This window comes from Opisthorchis viverrini, assembly GCF_000715545.1.
Source record: "Opisthorchis viverrini unplaced genomic scaffold opera_v5_366, whole genome shotgun sequence".
Taxonomy (NCBI): domain Eukaryota; kingdom Metazoa; phylum Platyhelminthes; class Trematoda; order Opisthorchiida; family Opisthorchiidae; genus Opisthorchis; species Opisthorchis viverrini.
In genome coordinates this window covers 418,856-432,554 of record NW_008752019.1, presented here as the reverse complement: position 1 = coordinate 432,554, position 13,699 = coordinate 418,856, and the positions used below count along the sequence as shown (strand labels likewise).

The window sequence follows — 13,699 nt, the reverse complement described above, 5'->3', positions numbered from 1 at the left end:
AAGACTCGAAGCACGTTTGCTAATTTGCACCATTTGTGGCGTCAAAACGGCATCGCACTAGATTTTAGGGGTTGTGTGTACTAGGCCACAGTAAGGGCTATGTTGCTGTATGGGTGCGAGACATGGCCTCTGCGGACAGATGGTGTGAGGCGTCTTCAGTTTTTTCACCGTCGATGCCCCAGAAGCGTGGCTGGTTGTGGATGGCGTCAGAGTGTTAGTAACGAGGTGATTAGAAAATGGGTATTTGGTTGTGATGCAGACATCTCAATCCGGGTAAACATCCAGCATCATCAACTATGATGGCTCAGTCATGTGCTACGCACGCCGAAACACAGACTACCGAGACGAGTGTTGTTCTCCGTGCCTCCCTCAGAATGGCGAAAACCGAAAGGTGGACAGTGTATGACTGTACGAAGAGTTTGGGTGTTGTTGGTGTTGTACGCCTTCCAGGATGGAGACCACGTGACCCCGTCTGTGCTTGGCCAGAGACGTTGGAAGAGATGGTGGCCAATCGATGTCAGTGACGTTCGTGTTGTTATTTTCGTTCCAGATTGTCTGATTGAGCACTTGGAGGCATAGGCTCTTCGGAATACTTGACACAGATCAGCAGCAGGTCTCCTCGCCTACCCAATAACTTCTCATTCTGCTCTGGGATTTTAAATGAGATGAACTTTAGGGATGTACAGCAGTGACGCATCAGTGCCAACACTGATGTTGCAGTCTCTGAGGACGATGATAATGACGTCAACTTACCATGGTGTTACGTTTGTGTACATTCGCGAACCATTGAGCTATGCTCGCGGGGTGAAGCATTCGCAGAATCTCTCATACGAGGCTCGCCAATGGTTAGAAGTCAGACCAACACAGTTTCTGTATCCTGCTAGTTGGGAGTTGGAAAGTGTTTGGTGACTTGCTCAATAAAAACTCAAATTCACTGGCATTTCCCGCCAAACACCGCTGCCTTGCGGTCAGGTTTTTGAGCCAAAGGCTTTGGTTGAGGACCCTAATCGTCCTCCTGTTTATGTTTGGATGCCCTCACTGCATCGCAGCGCACGTACAACCATGAACTGCACACATACAGGTATACTCATACCACATCGACCATCCCGTGATGCCATCCCCTTATTCGCCGCATACATCAGGGCGGGTAAGCGAAAATAGGCTACTGCTGACGCCTCCCTTTTTTCTCCTTTACATACTTCTTCATCCCCCTCTCTTCACCCCAATAATAACTCTCTCGTTGTAGGAACAGCACTTAAGACTGATGACTCCATCCGTCCTGCATCGGTTTCGCAAGTAACATCTGCAACTCATCAGGTGCCGACATCCTCAGGCATCTCGAAATCAATGTTCAAACATCCATGCTAATTCTATCCGGCTGCCTTCAATGTTCGCACCCTGAACCAAGCAGGACAACAAGCTGCCCCTGCTCTCGCACTGGACTCACTTGGCATTGTGTGCTGTGTGTGAGAAAAAAGAACTCAAGACACAAGCACAGTGGTTGATCTCACCACTCGCTTACGGCTACGCACCTCTGGTGATCAACAGGCTGCTGGGGCTGGATGTACAGGGGTAGGTATCGTCCTAACCGGGCGGAGGATCCTTGCTTGACTGGATACCCGCTGATAGTCGCATTTGTGCGGTTCGTCCGATAACATGTGTGACGGAGTCTCACAAGCAGGAAGTTGATCAGTGTCTGCTCACGCACCAACTCACTGTAGCTCTGATACCACCAAAGGCAAGTTGCACGACGCACTAAATACCTCGCTGCGGTGAGCTAAAAGCTGAGATGTGAACGCACAAGTGGGAAGGCTTAGCAAATTTGAAACCCAAGTAGGTGATCGAAATGGATTGCAGTCCGTACGTACTTACGACACTGAATGATTGCTTCACCCATGTGTTGACCAAATGCTGTGTTTATGCAGTACTAGCTTCCGAAATAGCCGAAGCCGTCCGTCTACGTGGTGAATTCCAACGGCGTGTCGGCGTACGACGAACGTACTAGCTTCGAAATAGCCGAAGCCGTCTGGCTACGTGGTGAATTCCAACGGCGTGTCGGCGTACGACGAACCATGGTTTGCTGTCTTCCGTGCTCAATTCGGAGTGGCGGAAGCAGAGAGGTGGCAAACCCTTGACATAACAGAGGGGTGTGAAAGAGATAACGAGGTGTTTGAGTGTTGTCGGTGCAATTCGCCTTCCAGGATGAAGACCGCGAGATATTAACTGCGTCTGGGTGGATACGCTGCAAGATATGGCTGCTAATCAATGTCAATGGCGTTCTTGTTGTCAGTTTCTATCCAGATTGCCTGAATGAGTGTCTGTAGGTGTAGGCGCCTTGGAATGATTGTAGTAAACTAGTCGAAGTCCATTTTTATTATTTTCTTCATAGAACTGTCTTCAAATTAATCATTGTTGTACGACAGCGAAGTATCAGCGCTGAACACTGATGTCATGCTGTCGATGATAATGAGTGTCAGTTTGAATTCCGTTGTAGCAAGGCTTGGTACGTCACTAATCGAGCCATGTATACCAGTTTTATTAACCATTGGTAATTTGAGTTCCTGGATCCACATCCAGTTGCTGACCAGACTAAGTTTAATGGTACGTGTTTTCGTACCACAGTCCACCTCACGGTCGCTTCCACTCAGGACAGGACTAGGCGAAAAGAGATCTGCGAGGCAGGCGGTCTTCTGGTATAAGGAGTACATGTTCTAACCAGCGCAACCCATGACGCGTGAGTAGTTCATCTATCGCAGGAGAGTTCCTTCCTCTTAAGACCATCTGACGCACTTTAACATTGATAATACGATGTCCCCACCAACGCATTGGATACCAGTGGTCAAACACTGACAACTTCCGTACGTCCTCTGTGTGTAGAGACCATACTTCTCAGCACCAAAGTACGGATCAAATCCATCCTTTAGAGACAAACTCAAGTCACATCGGTTCTCTAGGTGTCGGTGTTGGGCAAAAGCTGCCCTGACCTTCTCGATTCAAGAAACAATCTCATCTCCAGCCAGTCCACTAGAACGTACGCCACTGTCCAGGTAACCAAATTTATCTACCACATCGATTGGCTCGTCTTCAAGCATGAACTTCGGGTCTCATCCCACCCGGTCTTTCAGCGGCACTTCACACTTTGCAGGTGTAAAGCGCATACCAAACCTTTCAGGCAGATTGCTTAAAATGGTAGGCATTTTAGGGGGTCTGTACCTAAGAGAACAATATCTTCCGCATGATCAATGTCCGTGAGTGAACATTCCGGGAGCATTTCGACCAGGGTTATAATAAGATAACCGTCCACTTGTATCACCCTTGCAGTGCCTATTTGCTGTCACCCGAAGGAGGACTGAGGGCCGGGATACTGCCAGTCTACCAAAGCCCAAACAGGGGAAGTCGAAATGCAGAGGTCAGGTTCGAACTACGGACCTTTCGGTCGGTAAGTTCGCGCTCAAACCACTAAGCCATCTCGATCAGGGTACAGAAATATCAAACAGTATATCAATAACAAAGTTGAAGGGGAAAGCAAGGGGGAGTAGCCACCACTGGACGTGGTGAACTCAGGCGACAACTTGTCGTATACTCGTACCCGTCCACAGGAGTTCGCATACGGTGGCCTGATAAGGGATATAAGTTTCGAAGAGACGCCACCAAAGTTTCTGACGATCGACAGAATCAAAAAGAACTTTCATCTCCGGAACAACCAACGTGGGACGTTCGAAAGAGTGGCGGTATTCAAGAACTTGCCCCAGGGTAAAGGTAAGGTCGATGCATCATCGGCCAGGGTGAAGCCCAGCTTGATTCTCACAAACGTGTCTCGGGCGATAATCGATCTCGTCAGGAAGAGACTGGACCTTACCATGATGTGGTGGTTTCTGTGCCTCCGTGACCCAGTGAGCTATACTGAGTAGCGTCCGTGCGACATTCACAGTCTCTCATACAAGAGTCTAACGAACACAGCCTCCTGGTCCTCTAGGTTGCGGGTTGAAACATGTGTGGCGAATCGTCCCGTAAAAATAGCAATGCACTTGCATTTCCACCAAACGCCGCTATCTTGTGGTCAGGCTCTTGGGCCAAAGGGCTTTAAATGAGGACCATAATCGTCCTCCTGAGTAGGTAAGGGCGTCCTGACAGTAACGCAGCCCACGTACAACGAACAATCACGCACATACAAATAAACTCACACCACATTCATCATTGCGTGGTGCCATCAGCCGGGCTATCTTGCTGCATACAGCAGGGCGGGTAAGCGAAAAATGATGCTGCTGACACTTACCTTCTTACACTTCTATGTTTTTCGCCTTTCACCCACCCCTGCCCAAAGTTGAATGCTGTCTCAGCAGGTCCCAGCACTAGGAATAACCGCCTTGCTCGACGTGCATCACACTCAGCTGAAACTTCCGTACTTCCGACTTCAGTAACAACCCTAAACACTTCGAAGTCTGTTTTCAAACCCCGAAAGTCTGTATGCTTGGCCGCCTCTAATTTTCGCACACTGAAGCAATCAGGGATAACAGGTGGCTCTTGTTCGTACACTGCACTGATGTACGCTGCCTGTCAGGAACAACGATAGAGGACGTAAGTAACGTGATTGGACTGACTGCCCCGTCGCTCTCTACAAATTTTCGGTTGCGCACCTCTGGTGATGCAGATTCCGCTGCAACTGGATGTGCTGCGGTAGGTATTGTATTGGACCGAAGTTATATCCGTTATTGGCACCTGTGGTGATAGCTTGGGTCTCAGAACCTAAAAGGTTTTTATGGTTTAGCATGTGCAGTCAATACTCCAGGCCAATTAAGTTCATCCTAGCCACTAGATTAACACAGGATACGTGCTTAGCTGAGGTAGTGTAATGAGATAAACTGGCTAAATCGAGCTAATATGCATCCAAGTAGGTTATATCCTCTTATTGTTTTAGGGATCAATAAATTTCAGTTCGTGTCATTGGAACACGGCGCCCTAGGCTATCACAAAATACCCTTAATGTGAGCGTTTTTATTCTGACTACCCCCAATGTACATATGCCAACTTTGAACCTGTAAAAGACTTACCAACAAACGTACGTCCCGATCAACAAGTTCTTGCCGCATGATAAGGTTGCTTTGAAAAGCACAAGTAACGTGAAATGCAACTTTGCACTTTTTATTGGAGCACTGGATTGGCGCACCATAACGGGAGCGACAGATCGAACACAACAGATTTCGTCTCGCCTGAGGTATGTTCTCCAGCCGTACAACAGGTTCCATCAGCTCTACATCACCAAAACCAACTTCAGGAACCCACAGTGCACAGCTGATGTGACACCAGCGTGTGCCATCCCTAAAAAGTTGATAATATCCTAACATCATCTTACTCTGTCATTTTCATCGCTCCGCCAGTATTCGGACATAAGGAGCAAGTTGTAGTTGACTTCACACCGGCTTCACATTGTCGGCAGATCCAAGAGCCTTCTGGAAGTCGCGGAATACCATAGCATGCTTGATGGACACACAAGAAACATCCATCACAGAAAACCAATTCATTGCCATCTTCCCCTTCATACTAATTGCAACAGTCAGAGGAAACCGAAGCTTACTGAAAGGCAAATATCACATCTCGCATTCTCATCGAATTCCAATGCTTGTGCTTCAAGCTCCTTCAACTTTTGATGCATTTTAAGGAAGGTTAGTTGTTCTAGTGCCTCCATTATGTCTTCTAACATAGCGTCCGTTATCACCGGAAGGTCCAAACAATCTCGCTCCTCGTTGACTATTGATATCCAAGCGTAATCTAAATTATCTATTTGATAACTTGAAAATGTTCGTTTTCGAACGTCCAGAATGCAGTGGAGGGAATCGTCGAAACGTTGGTCATTGACATCATGCCAAAGTTTTGAGGGACTACACAGTACGAATAACTGAAACATCACTTACGTGGTTTTGTACGGAAGTTTTCTTGGGTTTCCACTGATTGCAAGCCTTCTAACAAAAGAAAAGTTACACCATCTGTAGCTAACAAACCTGCAGCCGGACCGGCGCATTTCGCTCAGCGGAAGGACTGGAACTTGGACACCATTCTTGTGCCATTCTGAGCGCCAGTTGTTTTCTATTAAGATCAGCGAGTCGCTCTTCCCAACTTCTGCCTCAGGACTGACCATCATTTCAGACAAAGGATGAGCATCAAACAACTGGAGAACGATAATGAAGGAAAATGCGCGTACCTCAGCTGGTTTCCCATTCTTTTCATTGAAGAATGTAGGAGTCCAGTCGTTAAGTAGATGAGTGACTTCTTTTATTCTTGGCATGGTGAGACAATCACGTTAGATTATACAACCCGATGGACTCAAAAAGCGGAGCCACCATTTGCCCAGTGCACCGATCGACGCGCTATGGAAATGCTGGACTCCCATTGGTGGAATGGGCTCACGGATTCACGGATTGGTACACAGGATCGAGGCTTTTGCCCAAGTTTCCCGGGTCGGTTTTGTTCTTGTCGGTCAGCTGAATGGAATCAATAGCTCTCCCGGGTTCACGGATCGATGCACAGGATCGGGACTTTCGTCCCAGCATGTCTTTGTCCTTGTCATTCGCTGGCTGAAATGCACAAAAGAGAACAAGGATGTGGCATAGCTCTTAAGGTTCTTGGCGCGGGCCAGTATGCTTGCCAGTGCCAGGACTCAACTAAGAAGGCATCTAAAAGTCCCTCGAACTGGACACCCGGTGCAGCGTGGACAACCGTCATAGGAAGGTCATTCAGTGAAACAAATACCCTAAATGAGAAAAGCCGTTGATTGTCAAAGGTGTGCCCTCTGTGCTTGAAACTCTTATCATATTCCCACATTATGTTGCTTGATTCGACGGTGAAAATCTTGTTGCCCAGACCCTGTTCAAGGATGGCATAAATGAGTATAATATCTCCTTGGAGGCAATGATACTCCAGTGGAAAGAGGTCAAGCACCGCGAGACGCGTTTCAAGGGCCACGGATTTAAAGCCTGGAACCATTTAGCAGCAGCTCGTTGGACGCCCTCAATGAAGGTCATGTCCCCTTTGCTTCGTGATCAATAATAAGAATGATGTTGATTCCTCAACTGGTCGGTGGCATACCATCACGCATAGGCACAATTTTCGGGTCAGAATAAAGCACGATTGACTGGATTTCCGGGTACTGGGAGTAGCGCGGAAAAGGGGCTCTGTGGCATACAGTAAGCATTATCCGATGTAGACGCGGTCCTGCCTAAACCGGTATACTCATGTAAGCGCAGCTGCCACTGCTTTTTGGAGAATGGGACCCATCACGCTAAAGCAAGTTTAGAATTTTAGGATTTGAATTTGGGCGGCAAAATAAAGTGACTAAGGGCAAAACAAGAGGAATACTAACTGAAAGCGACACGAAAACTGCTAATTGTGATAAAATGGAGAACCACAACAATGGATCCGGTAAAGCAGCAGAACTGATAAGTGCCCGTTAGTCGCACGATGATCTTGGCTCCAAAACCTTTAGAAGTGGAGTAAAACATTCTGCGACAAAATGTTACAATGTATTGCATGTGTGCTCAAACAAACAACCGTCCTAATCTACTTTCCTACTTTCGCAGCTCACCCGATTTCACTTAAGCAATCACATTTTTGACGGAACTGTCTGGTGGAATAATTTCTCAGCAGCGCTGGACCCCGAGCTACCTGAATGGGGCTCGAAAGTTTGCACTGGTACTCTGAACTTAATGGCGCGATTGCTTAGATTCATCAGGGACACGTTAAAACTTTTAAAAATTCAGTTCCATTGTGCGAATACTGAGCGCCGAGTTGACGTGGTCCGGCCGATCTTTTTGAACTAAAACCTAAAATAACCGCTGTGCTTTCGTGTCCTTGAACAGTTACGCTTATGTCCAGGAACAGGAAATTCGTAAGCATGGATGATGAGGTGAAGGAATACGAATAATCATTTGGCAGGAATCTCATAATCAGGGTACACATTTAAACCGTAGAGACTCACTGGTCTCGCTGTTGGGGTGGAGTTGGACGTAAAAGTTCCTTGGGAAAGGGATTTATGGGTAACGCACAAGGCGGAACGCAAACTATGCAGAAAATTATTTAATTTATGGGGAGCATAAACTGAAAGACCCCCGATATGAATCAATCTGAATGAAAGGATCGGCGAATGAACGCGTCCCGGAAGCGGCTGGGGCCAGCTGAGAGCCTATTTTTATTTACAGCCTCGAAATGAGGGAGGGCTTTTTGGGTTGCTTTGTGCTTACAGGTTGTTGGGACCATCCTGTCTCTGATACAACTCCTGAAACTTTGTGCGACTCGGTGTGGACCCGATTTGTGTGGGCCTAATTCTGTCCCTTTCGGAAGAGGGCGTCCCCCGGGAAATGACCAAATCCTCATACAAACCCTTGAGCAATTTCTTATCAGCTACTGCTTCACTTATCTCTTGCTGGTCGTTGATTTTGACGCTCCAGAGGCCTCCTGGATGAAGCCCCAGCGCGTAGGATCAAGTGGGCTTTGTACAGCTTGTTTTGGTTGTCGCCCACTAACGCTTTAGCCTGGCCGGGCGTGGACGCATTCGGATAGGAATAATGATGCCCTTCGACCCCCAGTTTTATCCCATATTGTCTGGTACCTCGCAATTTGCACCCAGAAAGCCTAATCCACCGCAACCTGGAAGAGGAGTTCCCACCGACGGTGAGATCAGGCATCAAGTCCCCTGCTTGATTTTTGTCTTATTGTGAATTTAGTGTAGCTGACCAAACACTGATTTGACGGCGAAAAGGCTGAGACCAACTTCCGAGTCAGCCGTTGTTGCTGAATGCCACGTCTATTTATATATGCAAAGCCTAGAGCTGGTGACAGGGAATATTCCATGAAAATATTCTATGAAAAGTTCTCTAATATACAGTATCCCTTTTCTATAGAGGAAAATGTTGGTAGCTCAGGTATCGTAGATGGTGGTCGTTGGCTTGTTCGCTGAGCTGGGCAATTTGATTGCAATCAAATTGCCCAGCTCAGCAAACAAGCCAACGGCCACAGTATCACTTATGCGACATCGTTTGCAAAGGTCGTAGAAAATTGCTCATTTGTTGGAGTGGTTCGGATTTTGGACGAATGGGAACGACTATTCTAAAGATATCTAGCATGTGGAAAGAATCCTGAAGTTGATCAAAGTGAGGACAACGTACCCCACCCCAAAGAAAAATTATGTTTTACCGGAAAAGTCTTAGCTGGGTGAATACAGTAGAACATAAGAAATACAAATTCTAAAAAGCATGGAATAAAGATCATAAGCTTTGTGGGCGAGCCTAATTTAACCAGTCTACTTGTAGGAAGAAGTGTCCTCCAACTTTCAGTAAAACAGAGCCACCCTTCTGCATGTGAAAAAACCGCACACAGCGGCACAATAGGCTCCAAAATAACCCGGATTTCTTGGTTTTTAGTTTGTCATATAACTAGTGTGGGCGATAAGCGAACAGATTTACAATATCGTATGGATTAAGTCGCCAGTCAGCTTATTACAACGAAATCGCACGGACTGCATACATGAAAAGTCATTTATCTATCCAAAATTAAGGTCAGATCGGTTGGATTTTACGCGAATTCGTGGAGATTATCTAACCTGGCCAGGGGAGTTTACATCTCATAAAGGTCGGATTTAGGCTCAGACAGAGAATCTAATTTGGGTATTGATATGCAACCGTTGTAAGCTCTTTCGTGGAGACAAGTAAGAGGACTGTTCATGTAATGCCGTTTTGACACGATGGCTTGCTCTGAAGTAGATCCGCCTGCTCACTGTGATTCTGGGTTTCTTGCCACCATTTACTAAACATTCTCCCATTTATCATACCCACTTACGCTTTTTCGTGACTCCGACATTCTGATATGTTCCCTATAACAATGAAAGAGCCCTTGTAATTTTGGATCGCTACCCACGTCGCCTCAGGCGCGACCAAGTTTACTTCCGATAATGCTCACTGTATATGTTGCCGTCCGTTTTCCACAAAATTCTCAATAACATCAGACCCCACAAGTCATTCTCTTATTCTGACTGTACCAGTATGACCATGCTTGAAATATGCGGCTCATTAGTTTAGAATAAAAAATATTATTATAAAAAAGCGGGAAATGTTAGCGTTTTTCTGAATTGAAGGCTAGTCCCACAGCCAACGGCGATGGGTGAACATCTGGGATACTTGATGGTTGGCGGCATACGAACACACCGTAACACCGTAACCATGTAGGACCCATCCGACCGCTATTTGTGGCCTTCGTCTTCAAGCGTATTACCGGATGTGGGAACCTGCCGCCACCATTCAGATATAATTGCGGCTAATCGATTAGAGAGTAAATCCAGACACTGTATGCCTATGTGGTCTGACAGAACCTGAAGACAGTCAAAGAACTCAGTCAATTAGAGCAAGTAAGTGGAAAATAGTTACTGAAAAGAAGAGGCTTTAGGCGTGGCAAACAAAGGATTAGTTACAATGCGGTAGCGGAAGTTCATTTGAGATTTCGAGAACGTACGCTCCGTGAATGAAAGACGCTAGCTCACAAGAGTAAAGCACTAACTTCTTCAGGGACACTAGAGAAATCTCTGATATGTGTGAGCGATTTCGCCACGGTTTGGCTTTTCCTCTACCTATCTGGGGGTCTCACCTGGTGGAAAAATCAGTACCCGAAAAGAGCCCATTCCATTAGCAAAAGACAAAAGATTCTCTCTCACCTGTAGTGGATAACGTTAGCAAATACCACTTCAAAGTAGTTAAATCAAGTGAGTAAAAATGTGCGAGATGATACAACTCACAGTTCATTGGTACAGTTAGTTATTACCACTACAATAAATCCAAATCGGTCTCCTTCCTGGAATCTTCCTTCACATATTCCTAGATACTTTCTATCCCGTCGTAGTCTGAAAGGCAGATCACCGCTCGTTATTTCAGTGACAGCGTAACTCGTCACGGCAAGAAGGGAACACGCCTTTCACGAGGTACAGAATTTGTATTGTGTATATGCATCCATATTTCTTTGCCTTCATCTAAACAAAAGTTATTGGGTATGAAAATAAGAGGAATAAGCTGAGATTTAGTGAGAGATAGAAAGTGGTAAAATTGGAGTAATGATAAGTTACAAAGAAAGTACTAATGTACAATGGTCAGAAGGATCACCATACACCTGTGAATGGTTTCGCGTGCTGGTTGAACGAGGCACACACTGTAAGAATTCTACACACCACAAATCTCCGCACGTTGTTCGTTCGTAGTGGTGCTTAAATGATCTAAACATAAGTAGCTTTAAGAGGGCATAAGAAGTGGCATAAGTCATGGGTATGGCTATATAGCAGTGCAGAGTTGCAGGTAGAGAGATTAGTACAGTTCTCAAAGAAGCATAGCTTGAATGAAGTGCAACCCTCTTCACTGGCAGTCAGCTTATCGTCGCCTATCCCACAACACTTAATTAGAGCTGTCCCGGATGATGATTGGGAATTTCATGTTAGTTCCAATTCAAACCTTTGGGAGAAAGTAGTTAACAAGCCATATCGCAGAAAAGACTTCGAAACCACACAACAGAAATTTGGAATATCTAGGGGGATGGAATGACCAAGCTTATAACTCTTAATTATGTCGTGAACTTCTAGTTGGCCTGAAAACGGAGCAAGTGCAAATGCGATGGACTAGTTTTGGCCTGCTACTTGAATTCGGATCGCACTCACTTATGCAAGCACAAACTTTTGTCCGCATTGTGTGACACTGTAGTCGTCTGGCTACCCAATAAAATACTTTATCAGGCGCGTGTGGCGAATAAATGAAAATAATAACGCTAGATTCGGTACACAATATTAGTGGTCGTACGGAACAGACTCGCTAATATTTCTTCTCTTTTAAATGGTTCGTCGTTTTCCCAAGTCCGTGAATAAACAATAATGCGATCATGGTTATCCAGAGGCCTCCTTCTGAACGGTTTCCAAATATGATGGATTCCGAAGGTAGTCTGAAAAGGTTTGAAACCAGAGTTACCACTTGAGATTCGCGAGGGTCCGCTGTAAGCTCGAGCGAAATCAGAAGAGAAAGTTTGAGCACGTGGCCACGTTTGTATTGCGTGAAATTGTACAAGTGCCCTTTTTTGTAGTTTTCTGTGTGCAAAAAACGGTTGTACAATTGGCAAACTACGCAATGATATGATGGAAGCAAAATAAATGTACGAAACACTAAAACAGAACCTTGTCACTCGTGAACCAGAGGGGTGCCATGAACCATAAGCACCAATAATTATCCCTTAGGTACACCAGCTCGGGCGAAAACCCTGGATTTTGACTACATTCATCCTTGAATGAAATCCGTTCTGGGAGACACAGCTATTTCCCATCATCGGCTGCCCACGCATTCACCATTAATTCATTTGTTTGTTTGCTCATCCACTTCATCCATTCACCTAACTACTGTGCGTTTCCTCAATCTTTTAATTACTGTATGAATTACCCTGCTGACGAAGCCGCAGCAAGCCTAATGTCACTGGCCCAGAACATATGCTCAGCGGCTCCACTATTTGTTTATCCTGTAGTGGACTGGCTACCCAGTAAGTTAATTGACCAGGAGTGTGTGTCAAAGAAATAAAAATAATGACGCTAGATTGGGTATACAAAAATAAAGAAGTCAGATGGAACAGAGTCACTAACAATTGTTCTCTTTAAAATAGTTCGTCGTTGGCCCAGGTCAGCGAATAAACAATAATCCAATCATGTTGGTCCAGAGGTCTTCTTCTGAACAGTTCCCACATATAATAGATTTCGAAGATGTCTGAAATGTTTTGGTACCAGAGTTAGTACATGAGACTCGCGAATGACCGCTGCAAGCGCGAGCGAAATCAGAAGAGAGAGGCGAAGTACGTGACCACGCATGTATTCTGTGAAAATTGTACAAGTGCGCATTTTTGTAGTTTTTCGTATTTAAACAAAACACGATTATGCAATTGATGAAATACGTAGTGTTATAATGGAAGTAAAATAAAGGTACAAAATGCCACAATTCCTCCAGTTTGCAGCATTTCATCCGCCAAGAATATGGACGTAAAGAATACGCCAAGAATACGGAACGATAAAGACCCTGCAGGCGAAAAGCACCCCCAGAAAACACAAAGCCCGGAAGCATACATCGCCCCAGATGCCCCTTTGGAGCCTTGGATTCAGACCCAAACCTGGTGTACAACTATTAAGTCTGCTAACCGCTTCGGTCACTCAACTTTCGGCTCCTCACCCTTGGAGGCAGCAGAGGCAGTGTTGAAATGCTTGTACACAAACTGCCTCAGCCTGTTCAACAAAATCGGCGATGTTAAACAGTCAGCTTGCCGTGAACAACCGTCCATAATCGCACTCACAGAGACCTGGCTCACACCAGGTGTCTCTGACGCGGAGATCTCGATAGACGCTTACTCTATTTTTCGAGCTGACTCAAAACGAGGGAGGTCTGGTGGGGTTGCTCTGTACTTACATGCGGCCCTACCAATCCCGATTGTCCTCTCTGACACCACCCCTGCGCCCTTTGCGATGTACTGTGGGTCCAAATCCCGCTGCGCGGGTCCGCTTCTCTCCTTCTCGGCGTGGTCTACCGTAGCCCTTCGAGTCCCCCTGAAGATGACCAATTCCTCATACAAACGCTTGAGCAACTCTCCTCCAACTACCACTTCACTCATTTCCTCCTGCTAGGTGACTTCAACGCCCCAAAGGCCTCCT

The 13,699-nt window shown here is 46.0% G+C and overlaps 1 protein-coding gene across 1 annotated transcript in view; it reads right to left on the bottom strand.

The window, feature by feature from the left end:
- Window positions 1-13,699, bottom strand: part of T265_15141 (hypothetical protein) — a gene marked incomplete at both ends in the record, with an annotated part of 42,930 nt that overhangs the window by 12,069 nt on the left and 17,162 nt on the right. Inside the window, 4 exons of the mRNA XM_009176746.1 lie at window positions 5,052-5,319; window positions 5,354-5,541; window positions 5,576-5,896; window positions 7,973-8,168. Coding sequence (XP_009175010.1) covers window positions 5,052-5,319; window positions 5,354-5,541; window positions 5,576-5,896; window positions 7,973-8,168 — 973 coding nt within the window. The remainder of the gene's footprint in view (window positions 1-5,051; window positions 5,320-5,353; window positions 5,542-5,575; window positions 5,897-7,972; window positions 8,169-13,699) is intronic.